This window comes from Equus quagga, chromosome 11 (assembly GCF_021613505.1).
Source record: "Equus quagga isolate Etosha38 chromosome 11, UCLA_HA_Equagga_1.0, whole genome shotgun sequence".
In the NCBI taxonomy this organism is placed as follows: Eukaryota; Metazoa; Chordata; class Mammalia; order Perissodactyla; family Equidae; genus Equus; species Equus quagga.
In genome coordinates, this window is record NC_060277.1 from 78,409,874 (window position 1) to 78,435,163 (window position 25,290).

Sequence of the window (25,290 nt, forward strand, 5' to 3'; positions counted from 1 at the left end):
AATCCAGAGAAAAAGGAGGGATCGACAGACGAGTTGATGTAAGACAACACTTGGGAACAAAATACTACTAATAATGGCGTGGCGGATGGGACACACCCGCTGGGAAAACTTTAAGAAAATGATTCAGTTGGAAACGTGAGCTGATTCGTACCTCTGGGTCTATTTTTTCACGTGGTTAATACCAAACGTCACAACAGGCAATAGAGTGTATTTCCCCCTCACATCGCGCTCCGGTACTGCCCAGGCCTGTCCTCTGTTTTATATTCACAGACATGGAACCACAGGCTGCAGTCTCCTCGCCAGGAAGGAGAGAGATGAAAGACGCTGCTCACAGCCTCTCAGCTGATGTAGCCAAAGGGATAACTCCAGGCTCACGACCCTGACGTGACTGGAAGGGAAGGTGGGACACGTAGGGGACAGACAGCTGTCGGAGGAGCACTGACTTTGCCACACCAGAAAAAAAAAATGTTATGAGAAAGAAAACAAAGTCACAGTCCATTACTTGACTCACGTACACGTAGCCATACTGATGTTCTAGATTCGACCACAAAGTGCAATATAACTACATAAAGAGGAAGGGACCGGAGTGGGGTGGGTAACAGAAAAATCCTTGTCTACCATATCAGGAAGCCAATAGGTGATACGTAAAACTCATAAAGCAAGAAACGGCATCATACACATATTATTTAGAAATTTGAAGGTAAACAGCAAACGGGATGGGCTCTGAGTTTATTACAAACCTTCCTGGATTTTCAATTTTTTTTCAATTTGCAGATACATTATTTGGACACTTTTTCAGGCAAACCAAAAACAAATGCTGAAATAATGCCCTCCATCTGCTGATCAGTAAGAACTGCTCAGCTCTGACCTTCTGAGGTTCTTGAATTCTAAGCATCCAGGGGAGAAAGCTTGTGTCACAGCTTAGACTTGTCTGAACACAAAGCGTCGCAGGCCCTGGATGGAGAAATCAAAGCAAAGAAAGGTCACTGCGCCGTTCTGAGCGTGAGTGGTCCCTGTGAGATCCTGCACTCAGGCTGCAGCCAAAGGGATCCAGATCAGACAAGACCTGATCCTGGCACCACCAAAGACTCCGGAGTCCTCAGGGACCACGCCAGGCCAGGCACCAGCCTCCCTGGGGGCTCTGGGAGAGAACATGGCCAGTTGTGCCCTGCAGCCTCTGGCAGGTACTGTGGGCATCAGCTGTAATGAGAAGTGACAGGGACAATCGCTAGGAGAACATCCCAGCTCAGAGCTCAAGCTGCCCAGAGTGGCTAGGGGGCTTCTCAAGCTGTCAGGAGGATCCCCAAACACTTTGATGCCATAGCCAATCTGGTCTTCTGTATTAGCATCTCATTAGCAGGGGCCGAAGCCAACCCAGGGCCTGGTCACCAGTCCAGCTTTGGCTGGAGGTGAAACTGAGACTCCAGGTGGACAGAGAGGAGGAGCCCAGAATACACACACACACACACACACACACACGCAGCTCCATAGCCCTGACCAGCCATCAGAGGAGACCCAGCAGAGCCCTGTGCCCAGCCAGGACATAGACAGTGTTTCTAACATCCTTCTTGAGCTCTCTCCCTGGTATTGCAGGAGAATTAACTGAAGCCCCTAGAGGCCAAGGGTGTCACCTAAGTGGTCAAGTCACTCCTGGCTTCCAATCCTACAGAGACTGAAGATGACATCAATAGTGGCCCTCTAGAGCCTGGCCCCTGCTTCCTGTTTCAGCCGCATCGCCCTCTCTGAAATGCCCAAATGTTTTAAATCCAGAACAGTCCTAGGCCCTGGTCCTAGTGCTGCTGTCTCTTCCACGTCAGTTAACTCTAAGTCACGCCCACTTCTGGACAACAGGTTGCCAGCATCACCTGCCTGATATGAAGAACATGAGGCCGAGAAAGGGTCAGGAGGGTGCCCAGCCATGCCCACCAGTCCCCTTCTGGCTTATCCCCCACTCTCCCCTGCCAGCAGGCAAGGAAGTTGGGTGCTCAGGTCCCCAACCCTCACGGGAGAAGGGGGCCAGAATGCTCATCATTTGTCTCCATTCAAAATGCACCCGGACCACTCCCCACCAGATGCCCAGTCTCTTTGTTCAGGGGAGGGGGCGTGAGGGATGGGCCGGGAGAGATCTATGGGAGATCTCCCACGGAGGGAGAGACCCAGGTCCTATGATGGGCTCTGTGATCAGCTGCTCCCCAATCCTAAGCTAGTCTCTCCATGTTTCTAGCCTCAGTTCCCCTGACGGAGCAGAGTGGGGTGGGGCCAGCTGCGACATTCTCTCAGGGCCCTTCCTGTGGGGACCCGCTGTTACTGGACTTCCTCTTGAGACCCATTTCTGCAGAAACCAAGATGACCCGAGCTGAAAAGTCACTGGCTCCCTCTCTGTTCCCAGGCAAAGCAGCCCTTGAGAGATTCCAGAAGGCCGTCCAGTCCACAAACTGCAGGAGCCCAGCCAAGGAAACAGGTTCAGGAGACCTTCCAGGCAGGTGCCTCTCCTGGGCCCTCTCCCTGCTGAGAGATGCTCCCCGCAGCACATTCCTCTGGTAGACAGCGGGAGAGATGCTCCGTGCCAAGCACCAGACACCGGATGGGTGAGATAATCACAAATCCACAAACTGCAACAAGATAAAATTATCATGATATGAAGTTAAATTATTAATTAGCGCCTCCAAAAAAAGACCAGCACCACCTGGTCTCAAATCTTGGAAGATGTCTTTCTGAAAGCAACAGAAATTTCAAAATAGTTCATCAGTGCTCCGCGGGGTGGGTGTGGGATCCCACGTGTGTGGTTGCTAGAAGCCTCACAGCCAGGGTTCTAGTCAGGCTGGCCCAGCGGGCCCAGTTTGGATGAGGCTACCGGGGGGAAGGGGAGCAATCACATGATCCATTTTCCTGGCTGGGGAAACTGAGGCAAAGGCCAAGGTGGAAGGGCCACAGAAGCTAGCTCAGGCAGATCGAGGAGTTTGCATGCTGGGCTGGGAAGTCCTGAGTCTGCCTGATTGTCTATGGACGAAGGACACTCATTCATTCAGGGAACTTCTATCGCACATGTCCTGAGCGCCAGGCACCAGAAGTACAGAGGAGAAGCTGTAATTCCTCGTCCCGAGGAGCATAACATGTGATGGGCTGGACCAGTGAATCAGCTGTGTCTTCTGTCTCCCTCACCCCAGCTCATGTCACAGGATTTAGCCCCTTTATCATCATCATCATCCATTACCACCACCCACTCCTACGACCCATATGTATTCATTGAATCCTGGAACCACAGTAGCTTAATGAGACGGGAGGAACTTGAACGAGCATCTGTCTAACCAGGGCATCCATCCTCGCTCTGGAACGCCTGGTGAATTGTGACCTGGTGCAGCACTCCCAGCAAGAAGGAGCGTACGCACTGCCTCGTAAATTAGCCCATTGTGTCTCCAGAGAGCGATTCTTCACTCCTTCATTTACTCATTCACTCAATGAGCGTTTACCCAGCATCTACTAGGAGCTACCTCAGGATCAGTTCCTGGAGAAGAGAACTATTTTCTTTTGCTGAGAAAAATACGACCCAGTACCTTCTTAACGAAAAGCTGTCAGGGTGATGGGAGAGGCAAATGAATGACAGAGAAGTGACTATACCGTGTGGCGTGTCGGTAGAACACTGAACACGTTCCGGTGTGTTACAGGTATGATCTTGCTCACGCTGCACAGCAATCCCGTGAGGATGGTTATCCCCATTTTACAGATGAAAAACTGAGCACAGAGAGGTTAAGTAACTTGCCAACGTTACTCAGCTGCAAAGTAGAAGGCTGCAGATTTACACCCAGGCTGTCTGACTCCGGAGCCATGGTCTTGGCGCCTCTCACTGGATTGTCATCCCCTTGCTGACTGATGTAAGCCTGGCAATCAACCACAGCCCCGAGCACCCACGGGGAGTGGTGTGCAGGTCTCTGCGCTTCCAGCTTGGGGAATTCCCACAAGGTACACTCTGCTCCCTGGGGCTCACAACAGGCACGTGACCTGGATCCAACAGGCCTCAGGGTTCAGCTCAGATGGAGATGGAGACGCCTCCATTTCTGTCTCCCACATGCTCCTTCCATGAGGCCCCAGTGGGACAGACCGCAGGACCCGGACTCTCCTCCAGCCCCACTATCCAGCCAGGCTCCAGCCAAATGAGGCCTGAATAATTCATGGACAGTGCACACGGCCCCGTCCTGGCGCAGCCTGCTGGTGGCCAAATTGGAGAGAAGGGTGGAGGCCAGCGCCGCTGGACCTGGGAGGGAGCTGTGGTGGGGTTTTGAGAGCCACTGACAGCCAGGAAGAGTAAACAAGGCCCGATGAATTATTCAGCCAGGCAGCTGCTGATGCAGCCCGGGGCGGCGATGGCACGGCCTTGCGCTAAATCTGACGTCACCACCCGCCAGGGGCTGCCTGGCCACCCATTGTGGCCGGGCTCTGACCAGAGCCCAGAGGGCGTGGGGCACTGGGATAAGGCACAGCGCAGCCCTCGCCCAGGAGTGCAGCAGGCCCTGAGGGAGACGGCCTGAGCCGGCAGGGCCTGCCCGAAGGTGCGTGCTGGAGGCGACAGGCACTGGGAGACTGCGGACTCTGAAGGTGGGAGAGCTGGGTTCGATGCAGAATCAAAGAAGCCCGGCCTTGGCAAAACCACTTAACCTCCTTAAGCCTCTTTTTTCAACTGGAAAATGGAAACCTTGACTGTAGTTAGGGTGAAGCCCAACGATGCCAGGTGCCGGGATACCCGCTTCACTGAGATCTGAATTCCCCGCTCCTGGCCCGGCCTTCAGCCCCATCCTGGCACTCGGTGAATGGTGGGGACTCTTCTGTCCCTTGGGCCAGCAAAGCCAGCTCTCTGGGCCTCCAGAAGCCTCTTCCATCCCTCCCTGCTGTCTTCCCACCCTACTTCGTGGGGTATCCTGGGAGAGGGAACTCTGCCTGTGACCCCTACCGCAGGGGTTCATCAGGAGAAGGTCGAGACATCTGCAGGCCCTCCACTGAGCCAGGCCCCATGCAGCCACTGCCAGCAGCACAGGGCAAGAGGCATGGTACTGGCCAGCAAAGACCACACACCTTCCCCATTGCTGTGTGACCTTGGGCCAGCCCCTTTCTCTCTCTGGGCCTCAGGGGCTAGACTAGAAGTTCCCTCAAGGTCCTCTGACTCTGACCTCAATGACAGTGAGAACAGAGGGGCTGGCTGACTGTCCCCTCCTCTGGGCATTCTGGGGTTGGAGGAGGCAGGGGCTGAGCACCTCTGGAATCTGCAGGGTGAAGGAGGACCTTCAGAAGGTTCCAGCTCTCAAGTTTCTCTCTTCCCCTGAGATTACCGTGCTCTAAAGACAAGGATAACACAGTAGCCACTGGCTGCTTCTCAGACCCACAGTGTCACAGCACAGGGCTCACAGCCCGCAGCTCTGATTCCCAGGGCGAGGATGGGGCAGCAGCAGCTCAGAGAAGCGGGGTGCTTGGTCCAAGGTCACACAGCCATTAGGAGCAGAGCCCCTCCTGCAATCTCAGACCAGACCTGCAGTCTCCGTCATCCATGAGCAAGGCTGGCTTCAGAAGCAGGGCCACCCGCCCAGTCACCGACCTTGCTGGAACCAGGTTCCTCCTGCCCGCTCCCCAGGGCAGCTCTGAGCAGGCTGGGAGATGCAGAAGGACTCAGCAGGACATTCGATGCCCTCGACCGGGGTGCGGTCCTGGCTCTGCCACTTACCAACTGTGTGCCCTTGAGTGAGGCTCTTACCCTCTCTGACAGGCAGTTTCCGCTCCTGGAATGTTGGGTACTAATGACAATCCCAGGTGCCGCTGTGTGGCTGTGATGGGCCTGCCCTCTGTGCACGACCCCCAGGGGGCATGGGCAGTTCAGGACAGAGCTGGCCGAAGCAGAGAGGAGGCGGCCCGGGGAAGGAGAGGGGCCTGGTAGATGGCAAGAGGGAGGAGGGCGCTCTGGGCGGAAGCCCAGGACAGCTGCCTGAGTGCTCGGTGATAAATAAGTGCTATTGGCCACCACCTAATGTTTCTACAGTGCCGGCCAGCGGGGCGGGAGGGCAGTTTATTATAGACCAGCTGCCTCTGGGTCTCGCTCACATATTGAACCTCAGGCATCCTTCATGAGCTCAGGGTGACAGCCTGGCCCTAAGGAGACAGGGCCTCCCCCAGAGCTGGAGGGTGAAGGCGTTTGGGACAGCTGTTCCCCTTGTTTCCCAGCAACGCTGACTCCTGGGGGAGGCTCCTGGGAGCAAACGGCACAGGGTCTGGGGTACCCATACATTCCCTGTCATGGTGAGGAGGGGAGGAAAGGTGTGGGGTGCTCCTGTCCAGGGAGCCTGGGTATCTGGGTTCTCTCCCACCCTCTTTGCAGGGCTCCTTGCTCCCAGGGCCTCAGTTTGTCCACCTGTAAAACAGAGAGAACCGAGAGCATGGGAAGCCACGGTCCAAACTGAAGACTGTTGGTGTCTCCACCAGAGGGAGCCGGTAAGCACACCCCGGAAACGGAGGCTTCCTCAGAGGGCAAGGGCCGCGAGAGACCAACTGCCCCCTTCCCAACTGGTAAACTGAGGCCCACAAAGAGAGAAGAACTGGCCTGGGGCCACACAGCTAGGTCTGGGGCCTCTATGTCATGCTCTTTGCATAGCATCCAACTGCATCCTCGTCACCTGCTGGGCCTCTGGCTCTGCCTCCTGAACTAAAGCTCGGAATGGGAAGGGCTCCCAGATCCCCGCAAGCTGGAACCCACTGGGAGGAGAGGTTGCCTACCTGCCTGCCCGGTGGGGCGGTGTGACTTCAGGAGCCCTGCCTCTCTGGGCTCTTGGTCCCCATCCACCGACACGGGCAGAATCCCCATCCCACAGCAGTCTTGAAAGGGGCCAGAGGCAGGCACTGAGAACCCCACATCCCAAGTTCTAGTCCTCACGGGGCCACCAACCCACACGAGAGGCAGATAGAAAGGGCCATCCCTGGATCCCCGTTTCCCCGTCCAGAAGCAGGTGTGTGCGGTTTCTGACGTTCCTGCCACATCTAAGAGTCCATGGCCAGAAATAGGATGGCAGTTCCTTAAAGAGATAATTAACAGAATTACCATATGATCCAGCAATTTCGCTTCTGGGTATACACCCAAAAAAATGGCACAGCAGAAACCAGAATGGATATTTTGTACGCTCGTGTTCTTAGCAGCATTATTTACAACAGCCAAGAGGTGGAGGCAACCCGAGTGTCCAGGGACGGATGAATGGATAACAAAATGTGGTCTATTCATATAATAGAGCATTATTCAACTTTAAAAAGAAGGAAATTCTGATATGTTACAACAGGGATGAATCTTGAAAACATTACGCTAAGTAAAATAAGCCAGTCACAAAAAGACAAATACTGCACGATTCCACTTAGATGAGCTCCCTAGAGTGGTCCAATTCAGAAAGACAGAGTGGAATGGTGGTTGCCAGGGGCCAGGAGAAGGGAGAAATGGGGAGTTATTTTTAAATGGCTATAGAGTTTCGTTTTGCAAGACGGAAAAGTTCTGGAGATCGGTTGCACAACAACATGAATGTACTTAACACTATGAAACCATACGCTTAAAAATGGCGAGGACGTTAAATTTTATGTTATGTGTGTTTTACCACAATTTAAAAAAATTTTTTGAGGAAGATTAGCCCTGAGCTAACTGCTGCCAATCCTCCTCTTTTTGCTGAGTAAGACTGGCCCTGAGCTAACATCCGTGCCATCTTCCTCTACTTTATATGTGGGACGCCTACCACAGCCTGGCTTGCCAAGTGGTGCCATGTCGGCACCCAGGATCCGAACTGGCGAACGCCGGGCCGCTGAAGCAGAACGTGCGAACTTAACTGAATGTGTGAACTTAACGTGCGAACTTAACCACCGAACAACCAGGCCGTCCCTAACATTTTTTTTTAAAAAGAAACAAACTATGGCCAGGAGCTCGATGCAGAATCTGCCACATCTTGCGTATCAAGTATATTTCCTTTAAAAGAAAAGAGGTCAAGGAGATTTGTTATTTAAAGGAAACTGTGGCACAGCCTTTTGGGGCACAGAGAATCCTCTCCCAGCCGCCCTCACCCGGCTGCTCTGCCTCAGCTGGAGATGATCAAGCTTTGCAAAACCAGGCACATCTCTCCTCGCAGTGCAGGAGCTGCTGAGCTAGCACCCTACCTGCTGGTGTGAGACTGGCGCGTCAGATGCCCTTGACCTGCTGCTCAGAACAGCCTGGGTCCCAGGTTTGGCATTCAAGGCCCTCCATGGTCTGGCACCAGGAACACTGCAGGCTTGGCTCCCTCCACCTTCCCAGATCACTCCCCACCCACTTTGGGCGTCTCCTCGCCCTGTCCAGTACCTGCATGTGCCACCTCCTCAGAAGCTGTCCTAGGTGCATCAGAGCCAGTCTCTGCCTCCCTCTGCTCTTCTGGGCCCCCTCCTTGCTTTCTCTGTTAATCCTTTCCGTTCCACATCAAAACTCATGAGCTCCTTCAGGGAGGGGCTGTGTTCCGTTCAAGTCATCTCAACCTGGTTTGAGCACCAGCCCCCAGCCTGGCACACAGTAGGTGCCCGAGCATTTGTGACAACAAAGTGAGAATAATCCTGTAACATGTCTCTGTGTTATCTCCCCAGATGGAAGTCCCAGAGAACTGGACCACTCTGGACAGGGGATGCTGACCTATAACCTCTCCATCATAATTACAGCCATAGGGAGTACTCACTGTGGCCCACACCCTGGCTAGGTGTTTCCCATGTTAATCTTTTAATATCCTCCCAAGAGCCTTGTGAAGTAGGCACTGTTACTGTGCCATTTTACAGATAAGGAAGTTGAGGCTCAGAGAGGTTAGGAACCTGTCCCAGGTCTCCCAGCTTGTGAGTGCCACCTGGGATTGACCCAGGGTGTGCGGGTCTCCCCAGCAGCGCCAGGAGCTGTGTGCGCGCATGGGCGTCCCGCGCTGCTTCCTGCGGGCGCCGGGAGGGCTGGACCACGACCGTGACCACGGATGCCGGGGGATGCGCGGGCGCGGGGCGGCAGCGGGGCTTCGCTCAGCGGGGCCGGCCTCCATCCTCCAGGACGCGCGGCGGCGCTGCCTCTCCCGGTGGGCACCCTGATGGCAGACTGACAGGCGGCGCTGAGCGGTTCTCTGAGTCCGCGGTTCTCTGAATTAGCTCCGCAGCTCGCTGACCTGTTGGAAAAGTAAATGCAAACTACAGAAGGGGGGAAAAGCCCCCTCTGCCGCACGCGCCGCTCTTCCCGCTGCCCCAGCAAGTGGCCGCCTCTGCCTCTGCCGACGTGTCCCCCAGAAGAGACCCCCGGCTGGAGGGGGCGGGGCGCACGAGGTCTCTGGACCCCTGGCAGGACTGGATTCCTGCAAAGTCAGAGCTGGAGGGATCTTGGGGGGTCTGCCTCCCGCAGTGGACCCCCCCAGGGCATGAGGGCGCACTGCAGGCATCCCCAGAGACGCTGGAAGTGCTGACAGGGAGCCATGCAGCAGACTGGGGCCTGGCCAGGAGGCCAATTGCTTACCTCTGCTCCCAGCGTGGCCACAGCTGAAGCTCCTAGGGAAACTGAGGCAGGGCTGCCTGCCCAAGCAGGGTGCCTCATTCACGCCTACTGAACACAGGGCTTAAGGCAAAGCTTTTAGAGGGACAGAGAGCTGTCTTGATCCCTGCTCCCTGAGGCAGATGAGGCCAGGCACAAATCAATACCTTGTATGGGTCCAGAGCTTGGAAATTTACAAAGTGCTTTCACAGTCCCAATGAATCCCCAGACAATCGAGATGTTGTAGCAATCAACACTCACTGCGCTCTGACTAAGAGCCAGGCATCCTTCTAAATGTTCTAGATGTATTATGTCATTGAACCCCCACAACAACGCTGGGTTAGGTACCAGTACCAGCATTTCCATGTCAGGTTGGGGAATCTGAGGCACAGAGAGGTTAAGTAACTTTGCTAAGGTTACTTAAGTACTGAGTGGCCAAGCTGGGATTCGAGCCCAGGCTGTCTGGCTCGGCCAGCCCAGGGCTATTTCTTGGTACCAGGCACTGGCCAGTATTTCTGTTCATGGTAATAGAGAGGAAACAGACTCGTTTAAATAAACCCCCCGAGGCCACACAGCCAGTCAAGGTGAGGGCAGGATTTGAACTAGGTGACTTACCTGTGGCCACACCCTACATGTAGGTGACAGAGCTCGGGTTCGAGCCCAAATCCTTGGATTTAAAATCCAAGAAAGACACAAGTTCAGAGCAGGGAAATTCCATTCTGTGAACAAATCAGGAAGCAGGCTACAGACCTTAAGTGTGGAGCCAGGCGGAGGGCACCTTGTGAGCAGAGGTGTCACTGCAGAGACACGAGGGCAGCTAGTGGTCTGGTATGGATGAAGGGCGGGATAGTGTGGAGGGATGGCCGGTGGGCAGAAAGCCTTTAATAGCCTTCTGACCTTTGCTCTTTGACCTTAGGCTAAGGTCTTCGCCTCTCCATGCCTCAGTTTTCTCATCTGGAAAATGGGGATGACCATAGTAGATCCCTCATGGGAGCTTGGGGAGGATAATATGGAACATGGAGAAGATGCTTAGGCACGTACTGGAATGGAATATCATTTATATCACGTTAGTTCTGGAAGGCGAGTATTATTAACCACATTTTATAGACGAAGAAACAGGGTCTAAAAGATTATGTCTTAGCCAAGATCTCAGAACTACGCAACAGTGGAGGTGGGATTCAAACTGAGGCTGAGATCAATGAGAGGCGTGACCGGTTCCTCAGGGAATGTGGACCCTCTTGGCTGGCACAGGTAGGCAGTGGGGAGTCTTGAAGGTATGGGGGCGGGGGGTTGTGACTGTCAGCGGCCAAGGCTGCCCCTGCTCAGTGAGGCTTTCTAAGCCCTGTCCCCACCTGTCCACCCGCCACTCCCCGTTCGTGCGCTGGAGACAGTCCTTCCCATCTCGGTGCTAAGTAAATAAAAACAAAAATGCAGCTTAATTAAGACGGTGGAAAGCAGGTGCTGTCTCCTGCCAGTAGACAGGGGATGGGAGTAATCAGATCAAAATGGAGGCAGATGTTCAGCACTGAGCGCAGATGCTCCCCCCAACCCTGGCTCCTGGCTGCCGGCCCTCACCTGGCTGCCGAGAGCTTGGGTGAGAGGTGGGGGGCACTCCAGCCAGGGAGGAGGGCCCAGCCTGAAGCGAGTGGAAACCCTCGGCCCTGGGGCAGCCAGTACCTCTAGGGGCTGCATCCCACCCACCCTGGTGGCTCTGACCACAGGCTCTGGAACCAGGGTTCCTGGATTTGAATCCTTGTCACTTTCAGCAGTGTGACCTCAGGCAAGTGACTTAACTTCTCCTTGCCTCAGTTTCCCCATCTGGAAACTGGGGATGCTAATGGGATATACCCCATGGGGTTGGGGAGAATAAAAGGGAACAATGTGGTGACTACTTAGAACAGCCTCTGAAATAGAGGGAGCCCTGTATGTGTTAGCCGTTATTATTATCGTCATCATTGTTATTATTAATAGACACATGGTTTATAAAAAACAGATCAAGTCCAAAGTCCTCCTGATCTGGCCCAGATCCCCCTTTCTGGCTCATTCATAGCCCAGCTTTCCACACTTCCGCGTGCCGGACACATAGCACTCCAGCCACCAGAGCCTCCTTCCTTGACCTGTGTAGTGTCCCTCAGGCTCCATGCTTTGCGCACGCTGGTGCCCTTTCTCTCCCTGGTTAAGATGGGGATTTCTTGCTCATCCTTCGAGATCCAGCTGTGTCGCCTCTTCTGTGTAGATCCCCGGGCTCCCCTCAGTCCTCTGGAGAGCTCTCCCTTCCCCTGCGCGGCCCCCAATCTCCAGCACGTATCCCACCTCCCAATCTTTGCTGTGATTGCGTGCGTGTGGGTCTGCCCTGGCCAGAACGAGGACCTCGGAGGGGAGAACGGGTCCCCCTTCACAGCCACAGCCACACGGCAAGGGTCCAACACAGCGCCTTCCAGAGCTAGCTCATAGATAGGAGAGAATGTGGGGGGAGGAAGGAGGGAGAAGCCAGGGAGGGATGGCAAAGGGTAACGTTCCTACCCTGCAGAGAAGGGTCTTGGGGTTCAGGAGGACGAGGTGGGGAGCCCCAGCAGCCCTACCTGGGCCACCGCCTGAGGGCTCTGAGAAGTTCAGAGACGGAGCTGAAAGTCCCTCAGGAGTCATCAAGCCCTGCTCTCCCATTTCACAGATGAGGAAACTGAGGCCCAGAGAGGGTCATCAGGGAATGAATGTCAGAGCTGGGACCAGAACCCCGTCTCTGTTGGGAGCTCTTTCCGCTGTGCAGTCTGGCCGCTCCTGATCTCCAGGCCCTGTGCTCTGGGGTCCCCACCCAAACGTCTGCAGTCATTGCTGGGTGTGCTCGGTGAAGGTCAGTCGGTAACAAAGTTTGCAAGGAATACTGAATTATGAGGCCGGGGCCCTTGGCAGGTGGTGAGGCTTGGGGTGAGTTAGGAAGAGAGGACGCTGAGCATGCCAGGAGTCTGGACATCAGGCCAGAGGACCCAAGAACGCTACTGCTGGACGAGGCCTTAGAGATGGCCAATCCTGCCTGGCCACCTTTCAGAACAAGGAGGCAGAGGACACCCTCCCAGGCTTCTGGGTCCCGGCCTTAGAGGTGCAGCAGGACCGGCCAGCACCCCCTCGCCCCAGGACCATCTCCTGGGCTGGACGTGATTGGCATTCTAGGCTCGTCCATACTGGTGTCTCTTTGGCCATCCCCCTTCTGCTTTCCAGGAACTCAGAGACAGACAGTCCTCCTGCCCCTGCCCTGGGAGAAGGGCCTGGCTGAGATCGAACCAAATGACAGTGGAATTTAAAGTGGGTGAAATTCACCGATGGTTAGAAAGAGAGTGAGACAGAGCAGAACCAGAGGGCTGGCTCTTCCAAGAGAACAAACTGAACGAGGTCCGGTGACTCGTTGCTCCTTCCTCTGCTGGGGCCAGCTCTGTCCGGGAGCCGAGAGTGATGGCAGAGGATCCCTACCCTGCTCCCACGTGAAGCCGATGATGATGGTGAGGAGGGAGAGGAAGAAAGGGGAGGACGAGGAAGACTGAACGTGAGCTGCACACCTGCCCTGCACCTGGCACTGGACTGCTCTCTCTCCCTGATCACCTGCAGTATCTCATTCAATCCTCGCAGCACCTCACAAGGTGGGTATTACTTTCTGGGTGAGGAAATTGAGGCTCAGAGAGGTTAACAACTTCTCACGTCACAGAGCAAGTAAGTGGCGGAGCCAGGAGTCACAAATCCCACGTGATTCACTAAGCCTGGCAGGGAGGAGAGGAAAAATCAGAGCCATTGGAAATGCATGGAAGGACCTGAGAACGCACTGTCCTCCTCCAGCCCCACCACCTTTCAGAATCAGAAACCCAGCCCAGAGAGGGGTGCAGCTTGCCTAAGATCACACAGCAAGTCAGCAGATGACAGCCAGGACTTGAGCACAGGCTGGTGGCCGCAGAGCCTATGGTCTCCTTATAGTACTGCAGGGCCTCTGAGGCCCACGGCGCAGAAAGCAGAGGGAGGGTACCAGAGGGATCCTCCTGCACCTGGCTGCTGGTCATTCTGACTCCTCAGGGCGTGGATGTGACATCACGAGCAGCACGGCACTGTGACAAAAGTAGAAGATTGGAAGGAGGGCCGGTAAAGACGGAGATGGAGGATGGAGTCCACAGGGCTCCCCAGGAGGTCTGGGAAATGATGGGTGGTGGTGCTTCTACAGGCACTGGGGGCTTTTCTTGCTTCCCCACCTGCAGGCTTGACCGTCCTGCTTTGAACATAGCCCAGACAACTGAGATAACATATGTGAGAATGCCTAGCAGGTGTCTTATATACAGGAGAGGCTCAAAAAACATTCCTTTGTTTCCTTCTTGTGCAGGAAGTATTCCAGAGTTAGAGCATCCTAAGTCCTCTGGAGGGAGACCATCTGTCCTTGATCCGAGTATACACTGAGCAGCTATTATGTGCAGGGTGTCGCATCCACTGAGCCCCTTCGAGCCGCCGCTCTGAGCCCGTGCCAAGCACCAGGCAGTGCCGAGCTGCCCTCCGGCTCTCTGAGGACCACACAGCCTCAGGCTGTTCCCCACGCCCTGCCTGTGCCTGTCCCATGCTCCAGCTGGCCTCGGAACTTCCACTGTCCACCTCCAAGGACATGTCCAGCCTTGTCTCGCCTGAGCCAATCAACGTGGCGCTTGTCACTGGGTCTCCCCAGAGGTGGATTTCTTGAGCTCGACACAGGTGTTAACACACAGGTGTCCAAGTTAGACACTGACACGCAGTCTGTATAGTATGACCTTAAGGAAAAGGCAAAAGTGGCTAAAGGCAGTTGGAAAGTTGTGCTGTGCCCTCCTGAGGTCCTGGATGGGGCCCAAGTGCCCCTCAATCAGGACTCCAATTGTCTCTCTGGCTGTGCAGTCTCAGCTGCCTCGGGAAACCCCCTCCCACCAGAATAAGGACTTTCCAGGCAGCAGTCCTCCTGCCTGCTCTCCTTCCCCATCAAAGACAGAATCAGGTATGCGGCACTGTGCTGTAGGGGTCACAGCACATCTGTACCCTCCTGGAACCCTCCTGCAGCAGCAGGAAAGAACTTTGGAGTCAGGCAGTCCTGGTTCAGATCCCAGCACTGCCACTTTCCAGCTGTGTGACTATGAGCAAGTTACTTAACCTCTCTGAGCCTCAGTCCCCACAAAGGAAGATGATAGCAATCCCTACCTACTTCCCGGGGTTGGCGAGAGGATTAAATGAGATAATGCAACTAGAACAACTTGCTTGTTGCCTGACTCACAGGAGGCGCTCGATAAGTGGAAGCTGTGATTCTTATGCTCCTCTCCACCTCCAAATCAATTGCTCTGTTTCTCTGCGCTCCCCACATGATGTCAGCTCTGTGCCCCGTGGGAAAGAGAACTGAGCAAAGTCCTTTCCCCTGGCTGGTCTCCGCCCCGAGTCTCAGAGGGTCAGGGCAGCCACACATGGCTGGGGGCAGCTGCTATTTCCATCAGCAGCCAGAAAAAGGAGCAGAGACGTGCATTCCCGTAAGAGCCAGGTTATTTTCCACTTCACCTGCTGAAAATGGAAGCAGAATGAACACGGGGCCGAGGGGGAGGGAGGCTGGGAGGAGGCAAGGCTAATAGGACCAGAAATGCCCATTACCACCCAGGCACCTTTGCTCTTGGCCCCAAAACAAGCAGCTCAGAGACTCCGGCCCACCTTCAGACCTCGGGACCCTCTGCCAGTCTCCCCTCCCACTCCCAGGGAGAGATGGAGCCATCAGCCCATGCGTGACCACTCACCAGGGGGACCACGGACTCGGCCTCAGCTCACAGGACAGGGAAGTATTTTTTGAGCTCCGCAGTGTCTGTCCGCTTCTTCCTGCCTGTTCACCCCGAGACTGAGAACTACAGACAAGCATGAAGATTCCTGGGGATTTGGCTTGGCCCCACTGGCTCTGGGTCAGAGACGTGCAGGCCAGACCACGGATGGGCGCAGTCAGAGCAAGCATCATCCCAGCCTCCTTGGGAGGAGGTCCAGGCCGACCAGCAGCAGCAGCAGCAGCAGCAGCAGCAGCAGGAGCAGGCCAAACAAGGAGTTCTGGGCAGTGAGGATGGGACGATATGGCAGGAAGAAGTAGGCAGACGGCCATGGGAACAGGGCTCTCTTCCTGGAAGAACCCTTATCCAGGAAGTGGCCTCTCCAACAGAGATTTCAAAAAGGCCCTTGATGGCTGGGTTGGCCAGAGCCAGGGTTGAAGATCAGAGCCTCACCAGCAGCTCAGCTGAGCTCCCTCACAGTCCCCGATCCCTGGGGACAGAGTCTGTCCCGCTCTGGGCATGGCTGAGGCCACAGAAAACCCAGGGGCTCCAGATGATGCAGCGGTGGGCATGCAACCAAGCAAGGGCACACTCCTGGCATCGCTGCGTGCAAGGCGAGGGGCGTGCACATGCTCACTATGCCTCGGGATGTGCTCCACATCGGGCACAGGGCCTGGCTCCATCTGTGACGCAGGGACAGGCCAGGGGAGAAGGGCTGCCCATAGCTGCTCAGAGGTGGGTCTCCCGGAAGCCAAGAGAGGCGGCAGCATTATGCGGAGAGGAGACAGCATCCTCACAGAGCAAGGCCCGGGAGGCAGAGCCAGGGTGGGGAACCAGGAGCGGCCGCCCTGGAATCAGCCGTAGACTGGAGGCTCCTTTCCTGCAAGGACTCAGCCTAGTTAACTGCCTGTGCGTGGCTCAGAGAAGCTGCTGATTAAATATCATTGAACAAATGAAGGGATGAACAAAGGAACAACTGATGGAACAGACAAACCACTAAAGATCAAAGGCCACGATGCCTTGATAGGAGGGTTTGCCTTCTCTTTCTGCATCCTTAGAGCCCTTCATTTCAGGCCGCAGTGCCCTCTGACAACTTGCAGTTATGGAGAGCACTGTGCTAGGAGTCACCCACACTGAGTTTGCCTCCTAACTCTGTTTCAGGTGGATGTAAGGCCCTGGGCAAGTCCTCCCTGGGGCTTTGGGTACTTAATTGGCACAATGGGGTCAGCCAGGTGATTCTCCAAGGGCCCTTAGAGTGTGAGCATCCTCTGATCCTGGGAGACAGGAGAGGAGCTGCTCACTCTGAATGGGCCCTGGCTCTTGTGATTTCCCTTCCTTCTCTGCACAGTCTGGAGAGCTGAGCTCCCAAGACAGAGCCAGGGCCTCAGACCCGCTGTGTTCCCAGCAGTGCCCTGCACACTGTAGGTACTTGGTGTACATAGCCCTCAGGCCTGGAAAGGACCTCAAGTGATCTGGTCCAGACCAATGCCATCCACAGAGAATTCAGTTCAGAGCCACAGACATTTATTAAGTGCCTACAGTGTGCCAAGCACCATGCCAGGCACAGTGGGACAAAGAAAGGGGGCACAGGAAAGGATCTGCACAGAAAGCACTGGCTCCCCTTCCATCCCCCCCACCCTGCTGTGCTGAGCTGACCCCCACCCCTGGAGGGCAAGGCCCCCCAGGCCTGAGAATGCCCACTAACAGGATGGGTGCTGAGCTGTCCACGGCATGAGGGAACTGAGCAACCTCTTGGCCGGAGAAGGCTGCCGGACCAGCTGGGCAGTTCTTCACCAGGCAGACAGGCTCAGAGGGGAAACAACAGCTTTCCAACAACAAGTATTAGGAGATAAGCTATTAGAGGCATCCTGTTGGGCTCTCCCTCCTGGGCATTGCCATGGCGCCCACCAGCCACCACATTCCTCCTCATCCAATTATGCGTCTTCAGACGTTCTGTTCCCCTCAGTCTGAGCTGGCTTGTGACCGCAGGCAGCCTTGGGCTCGGGCAGTTATGTGGGGACCCAATGGCAGCAGAGCAGGGGATGGCAAAATAGACTTCCAGAGGGGGCAAAGGGCAGGGGAAAGAGGTCCCTCACCCTCCTTCAGGAAAACACCTGGCCAAATCCACTCCCAGGACAACAGGCAAAGAGACGACGGTGAAGGGCAGAGAGGTGTGAGGGCTGGCTCCTGCTCTGAGATGAAATTGTCCTTCCACTCATCTCCAGACTCCATTAAGCATTCTGGAAAAGATGGGAAGTGATTATGGAGAGAGAGAGAGAGAGCAGAGCGTGAGAGCGATTGTGGGAGGGAGAAAGGGAGGGGGAAGGGGGGAGGAGATCGGGTGAGCCCAGGCACGCGTGCGCGCACACACACACACACACGCACACACGCACGCACGCACAAACACATACACAGATCCTCTTATCTGATTAAGGATCCAAGGGAAGGCAAAAAGCTTCTGGAAAATTAAAATGACCCACTGGGTTAACCAGGCGAGATCTGCAGGCAGATTATAAAAACCAAGTCGAGCGGGGATTTCCTTTGCTCTGGGCGAGTTCCCCAGGCTCTGTTCCTTAGGCCGAAGGACAGCAAGTCAGCCAGAGAGGGGGAGCTGAGGGCAGTATCTGCCCCCACCCCCAGGCTTCCAATACTCAGCCAGCAGGCTGTGGGCTGGCCCCTGGGGCCTGCACCCTTTGCTCTGGAAGGCGGGGTGCCAGGAAGAGAAAGGGGACAAGGATGGGGGTTTTTATTCTGCCTACAGGCCTGTGGGATGAATGCCATCTCCTCTTTCATTCCCTAATTTGGGGTTGTGGCCTCTGCCAAAAATGCAATGGTTCTTGGGATGATGCAGCCTCTGACCTTGACTCTGACCACCAAGCAGAATGTCCAGGAATGCAGTGGGTGGCCTGGATCTAGCCTCATTTCTGCCATCGCCTCGCACCCATGACTTGAGGCAACTGCCTTTCCTATCTGGGCCTCAATTTTCGCTGCTGTAAAATGGGCAATACAGGCTGGCCCTGGTGGCGTAGTGGTTAAGTTCACGTACTCTGCTTCAGCAGCCCAGGTTCACAGGTTCAGAACCCGGGGGTGGACCTAGCACCGCTCGTCAAGCCACACAGCATCACACATAAAATAGAGGAAGATGGGCACAGATGTTAGCTCAGTGTCAATCTTCCTCAAGCAAAAAGAAGAGGATTGGCAACAGATGTTAGCTCAGGGCCAATCTTCCTCACAAAAAAAAAAAAAGGGCAATAGGACTCTATGCTCTAGAGAGGCCCCTTTAGCCCTGGTGCTCCAGGATTTTAGGACAGCCTGAGGGTGGGGCTGCACCCTCCATAGGGAGCTGACCTGAGCTGGCTGATCCATCGACTTTCTGTCTCACAGTGATCGAAAAGATGCTGGTGCAACGAGTTGCTCTAGGGGCCACCATCCCAGGCCTGGGTTAGCAGGGGCAGGAGAGAGTTTACAAGCCACAGATAACCTCAACTTCAAACAGGAGCAGCCTCTCCAGCATGCCTGTGGAGCTGTTTGCCAAGCCTTGTAACATATTTGCAAACATCTCAGAATATATGTATTAGGAAGCTAACAAGTTGCCTGGCATTGAAAATACATTATACGCAGTGTCAGATATACTTAATATGCATCTGCCATGATTCTTTTTTTTTTTTTCCTACTTGCAACAGCATATTTTGCTTGCTTTTCTCAAGAGTTCATTTCCCATGATGTTACAACCAGCCAGTGATATTAACTCAGCAGCTTGGCCAGGCCTAGAACAGTGCCATGCACACCATCAGCGCCCAACGGTGTTTGTGGGTGCAAATTCCACCCCCACCTCCCCACCCCCGCCAGGACTGACCTTGGGCTCTCTGGTTCCTGGAGCCAGTGAGGACTGCAGCTGTGTTCTTAATTTCTCTCTCTTGGAGAATGCGGTAAGAACCTTGGCTTTATGAGCTCTGGAAACATTACTTCATCCACTCGGAGAACTTCTTGTTTCTTGGCAAGTCGCTCCTGGAACCGTTCTAGCCCAACCCCGAAGCCTTAAGTGTTGGATTTCTCAAATCCAGAGAAACAGCAAAGCTGCAGCTCTGGCTTTTTTTCTTATTAGCTGCTAGACTTTCTTTCATGCTTCTAAGCCTCCGATTCCTGAGCTGTCAAAGGAGGATGTTAATGGCCATTTTCAGGGTTGCTGCAAGGATTCCAGGAGATTGTGGACAGGGAAGGCCTTTGCATTCCTTTGTTTATACATGCACACATTCTCTCAACAAACACTCAACTGATGCCTGCTACATGCCAAGCACCATACGAGGCAGTGGAGAGAGAAAAGAAGGAAGAGAAGGACATGGTCCTGCTCTTGAGGGATATAGTGGGGAAAAGGAACACATGAAGAAAAGATAACGATGACTTATCAAATGAAAATCCACCTCGAAGAGAGGCTCTGAGCCTGAAGACCTGGGTTCCAACTTTGCCTCCAGCCCTCGGGTGCTTGGAGATCTTGGGCAAACTGCTTACCCTCTCTGAGCTTCAGTTGTCTCACCTAAAATGGAGAGAGGATCAGCTACCGCCTAGGGTTGTTTTGAGGACTGTCGTGTCTTGGCACAATGCCTGGCACAAATTGAGGTTCGATAAGTAAATAAAGGTAGGAACAGAGGGTACACAACTGTGGAAGGAGGTACTCATAATTCCTCCTGTGAGTCTGAGGGAAGCCTGTGAAAAGATGCAGTCTCTGAGTGAGATATTATAGGAAAAGAAGATGTTTGTCAGGCAGAGACAGGGGAAGGATCCCAGGGCAAAGAAGCTACCTAAACAAAGCCACAGAGACATGAGAACACTGAGGGGTCTAGAGGACCATGAGGAGTTCAGAAGTGCTGGATATTGAAGTGGTTGGGAGAGGCTATGCGGGATGAAGCTGGAAACATGAGTTGGCATCTGGAAAGCAATTGGAGGCCACTGGAAACTCTCATAGTCGGATGTATATTGTAGACCAAGCCCCTAGAAGCTGGGAGGAGCAAAGGGGAGTTTAGAGTTAGAGGGGGCAGATTGCAGATGAGGAGGTGGCTGTGCTAGTCCACAGAAGTGATGAAATGAGGTAGTGGGGTGGAGATGGAGAGGGAGGAATTGTTTTGGGGGATATTGGGTCTCAGGAAGGGCGAGAGCAGGAGGATATATAGGATGAAGACCAGGAGTGCAGCATGCATGCCTGGGAACACCAGGGGACCACACAGAGCCTAGGGACATAGGGAAAGGAGCAGAATGGGTGGAGAAAGAGCATATTCAGTTATTGAGATGTGGGGGTCAGGGGTGCTTGAGGCGAGGCACCCATGTGAGGAGTCAAGAAGGCAGCTGGATGAACACGTGTGGGGACCAGAAGCAACACCTGGGCTGGGAATAGGGGTTCAAGAGTCACGTGAGTTGGGGCGTTGAAGCCAGGGAGCGTGGGTTCTTTCTGCAGTGATGGAGGGATTTCAGGACCAAGGACAGAGCAGAGGGGCGGACAGCATCCACAGGAGAGAAAGACACTGGGAGGGAGAGCTCTCATCGGAGACCCAGAAGAATTGCTATGGGAGGCGATGAGCAATCAGGTGAAGAGCTGCAAGACCGAGGAGATGGCCCCCCAGCACATGTTGCAGAGGGGAGCTGATCACCCTCTCCCCCTTCCGTCTATTCTCTGCACAGCAGCCAGTAGGATGGTTTTCAACACCAGTCAGACCACTCATTTCTCTGCTCCGACCCTTCAGTTCCTTCCCTTCTCACTCTGAGTAACAACCAAAGGTCTTACCCCAGCCTGCAAGACTCCACATGACCAGGCCCCTGTTAACTCTGGCCCCATCTCCTCCTGCTGTCCCCTGACTCACTTCCGTCCAGACACACTGGCCTCCCTGATCTTGTCAAGCATGCTCCCACCACAGGGTCTTTGCACGTCCTGTTCCCTCTGCCTAGAACCCTCCACTCCGGTATCCAAAAGTCTCCCCACCCCCACTTCATTTCAGTTCTCAGCTCAAATCTCACTTTTTCAGTGAGAGGGAGGCCTTCCGTGACCACCAAAACAGCACGCCTTCCCTCACCACTCTCTAGCTCCCTCATCTGGCTCTATTTTTTACTCCAGAGCACCTTCTGCCACAGACACGTTGTTGATGTACTTGTGTACAGCATGTCGACCCAATCCACTGGAATGTAAGCTCCACAATGGCAGGGATTTTTTTTTTTTCTATTTGTTCACTGCTTTCTCTCAAGTACCTAGAACCATGCCTGGCACATAGTGCGGATGCAACAATAGTTGTGGAATGAAGGAATGAAGCTGAAGAAGACAAGAACTAGATGGTTTCCATTGAAACTGTCAACCAGGAGGTCATTGATGGCCTTTGCCGGACAGGGATGGATGGGGACGGAAGTCTGGCTGCAGTAGATGAAGAAGTGGAGCAGGGCAAGAAAGAGCAGTGACTGGTGGAGGAAGGAGGGTTGAGTAAGCACATGTTTCAAGGACATAAGAGACTTAAACACATTCTTATGTTGAGGCGAAGGAGCCAAGGAAGAGAGCAAGGCGGAAGATGCAGGAGAGAGGGAAAGGATAATGGATGGGCCAAAGTCCCAGAAGAAATATAAATTGCTGAGCAAATAAAAAGGGCTATAGATTCCTTCTGTTCATCCTAGTATTGTAGGAGGAGCAAAGGCTGCACAGGCAGACAGCCTGAATTGAGAGGTCCCTCACCTCCCCCATCTTTGCTGGCCGAACCTTGCAGGAGCCATTTAACTTTTCTATGCCTCAGTTTCCTCACCTGAAATATGGAGATGAAAATTCCTACCTCATATGCTGCTGGGACATTAGATGAGAGAATTTATTTGCAAAATGCCTGACCCATGGAGATCCCTGGACACATACCAGCTCCCCTTGCCTTTATCATCTGCTCAGCCAAGAAGGAAATCTGACAATACTTCCTTGACCTCGTCAGCCAACATTAGGACAGCCTTTGCTCAAATGATGCTTTTGAATGGGATTGACAGCTCAGCCTCCCTAGCAGGCTTCCTTGCAGCCGTGGAGAGAAGGATGCTAACTGCCTCCCCTTCACGGGACCTCAGCCACCTGAGTGATGAGTGCAAGGGGCCCCTGGGTCCTGCGAGGCTGCAGAGGGGCATTGAGTCCACTAATGGGACCCTCCATTGCCACTGACCCCAGAATGCCTAGGGCTGCCACCCTAGGGACCCAGATCCTAGGAGGTAGTGAAGAGGTCGGGCTTTGCTCTAAATATCTCTGATTTCACTTCCCAGCTCTGCCCCTTAAGCAGCCACGCAACCTTGGGCAAGCCCTTTATCCTCCCTGAGCCTCACAACAATCCTGTAAAGTTGATTTTACATCCCTATTTTACCCAAGGAGAAATTGAGACTCAAAGAGGCAAAATAACTTACTCAGGGTCACGCGGTATATAAGTCCTGGTCCCAGGAAGCCGATGGCTGGCTGAAACTTAAATAACCTGAGGAAAATGTAATAAAAGGATAATTTGAAAAGGTATGGCAAGGCATAGGAAAACCATAAGGGACATGGTATTACCTTAAGGCAGGTAACTACAGGCGCCTTTACCTGGAGAGGAGGTTCCCAGAACCCAAGGATGGAAAGGAGTATGTGGAGATGGTCACCTATCAGGACCTGTGACCTTTAGTTGATGGACCCCATAGGAGGAAAGATGGAAAATTAAATACCCTAACCTTGCTTTCCTCCCTCCCTCCCTCTCATCTCCTACTGGTGCTCTCCATGGGATGAGCCCACACAGAAGCCAGGGGCCAAGGGAGCCTGTTGATGCAGTCCATACTGGTCAGACTTCCTGGACACAGGCAGGGGAGAGTGGATCTGGGGGGCAAATGGAAGTTGTCCAGCATACACAGGTAACTCTGCAATGGCAGAGCAAGTACTTGAATCAGGGCTATCAGACCCTTTCCACTACAATGCCATTTCCTGTAGATCTGCAGTAAATGCTCATTGAGTGGTTGAAAAAGAGTAGATGGGTGAATGGATGGATGGATGGATGGATGGATGGATGGATGGATAGACAGATGGATGGATGGATGGATGGATGGATATTTTGAGTGGATGGGTGGGTGGATGGATGGGTGAGTAGATGGATGGATAGAGGGATGGATGGGTAGATTGTTTGATGGATGGGTGGGTGGATGAATGGTTGGGTGGATGGGTGGGTGGTGGAAGAATGGATGAGTGGCTGGTTGGACAGAGAGATGGACAGATGGATGGATAACTCCTGCAGCCTTCATTCATATGGCTTTGACTAATCTTGTCACCTGACCAGAAATACAAGTCTTGCTAGAAGGTTTATTTCTAAGCCATAAATGGGTTCTAAGAATAAAAGCCCTCTTCCCAGTTTCTAATCCCGGTAGGAGTGACTTGTCTCTCTCTGGCCTCTGGCTCATTTTTCCTGCTGCTGCTGCTGTTGCAGCTGCTGCTGGAGCTGCTCCTCTCTCCAACATGTGAGCCTTGAGTCAGGCCGAGTTGCCTGCAAACAAAGCAAAGAGAAGGCGGAGGTCAGAGGGGGCTGCTGCCCCTGCTCCTCCCAGGGCTGGAGTGCGAAGCTGCATTAGCCGGCCTCTCTGTGAGTCCCAGGGAGCTGTGGGGGTAGGAGGAGGAGGGAAGTGGGAAGACAGGATGTTCGCTATAATTATTTTCATTGATTTGTCTACTCAGATCCCAAGTGCTGCAAAGCCGTTGTGACATTTAATAAAAATAATTCGAGGTAAAAATACCTCTTCCTCTCTGCTCCCTCCTCCTCCTTCATCAGCACCACATCAGCTTTCATCTCCCCTTTCAGACCCAGGTGGCTGCCTCCCACCTATTGGGTGGCCTGGGCCAACTACAAAAAGAGGCAGGCGAAGGTGGGCACTGGCCGATGGAGAAAAGGCTGGGGGCCAGGAGTCTGTGGCCCTGGATATGAGACTGCACTGTTACCAGCTGGCCAGTGACCCCAGGCAAGTTGCTACCCCTCTCTGAGTTTTGGTTGCCCCATCTGTAAAATTGGGAGATAAACCACATGTGTAAGGTCCCCATTTGGAGCCAGTGCTCCACGACTGGACCCTTCTGTGGCGAAGAGACACGCTCCCCACACCGTTCCCCGCAGACCTTGTTCCTGTCTGTGGAATTCATTTCTGGTCTCCAGCATTTGACCATGGAAAGACCACACCATACTGCCGTTTCCTGATGGTTTCCAAGCCATGGTAGGTTCATCCTTCCCCTTCTCTGTTCTCAATTCATTGTGAAACAAGTAATATTCAGCCCATTCTACAGAGAGGATAAACAGAGGTGCTGAAGTGGTAGTTATTATTTCTTTGTGTTGCCCACCAGCTGTATGCCTGATACTTTAAATATTAGGACTTACATCCCAACAATATTATCCCAATAAGATGGACTTATATCCCAACAATTCTTCCCTACAGGGATTCTTGAGGAAGCAGAGGCTCAGAGAAGTTAAAGCTGCTCCTTAGAGACACACAGCCAGGATGTGGCAAAGCTGGTCACTGCTACTCGGGTCACTGTGACCTGGGAGCCCACAGCTCTCTCCCCTGGCTCTCGCTGCCTCTCCAGGGCTGGGCCCAACCCAGGCCTCCTGCCTTCCAGGGAGAAAAGCTGAGGCACGCCCTGACTCAGCAGAGGGAAGGAGCCGGGAGGGGCCCGGATTCGGAAAACATCCTCATTCAGGAAGTCTCCTGAGGGCTGTGGAGCCATCCCAGGCTGTCAGGGGAAGATGTAATCGGGGTGACCTCATATGTTTCACGGATTCATTAAAGCCCGTGTTCTGGGGTAAATGATTGCTTTCCCCCAGTCCTGCTGAAAAGGAAATCGATTGCCTCCTTGTAGATTTAGAAGGGGACAGCTCGCAGTTAGAAAGCTCTTCCCCAGGCAGGCGCTGGGGTGGGGGCTCATTCTCTTCCCATTCATTCTGCCAGTGACACCCTGGGTGTGCTTGCAGCGAGCTGGGG

The 25,290-nt window shown here is 53.9% G+C and overlaps 1 protein-coding gene across 1 annotated transcript in view; it reads left to right on the forward strand.

Moving 5' to 3' along the window:
• The first annotated feature begins 8,928 nt into the window (after window positions 1-8,928).
• TMEM132E (transmembrane protein 132E) overlaps window positions 8,929-25,290 on the forward strand; it is a 136,437-nt gene continuing 120,075 nt past the window's right edge. The window contains exon 1 of the mRNA XM_046676302.1: window positions 8,929-9,086. Coding sequence (XP_046532258.1) covers window positions 8,929-9,086 — 158 coding nt within the window. The remainder of the gene's footprint in view (window positions 9,087-25,290) is intronic.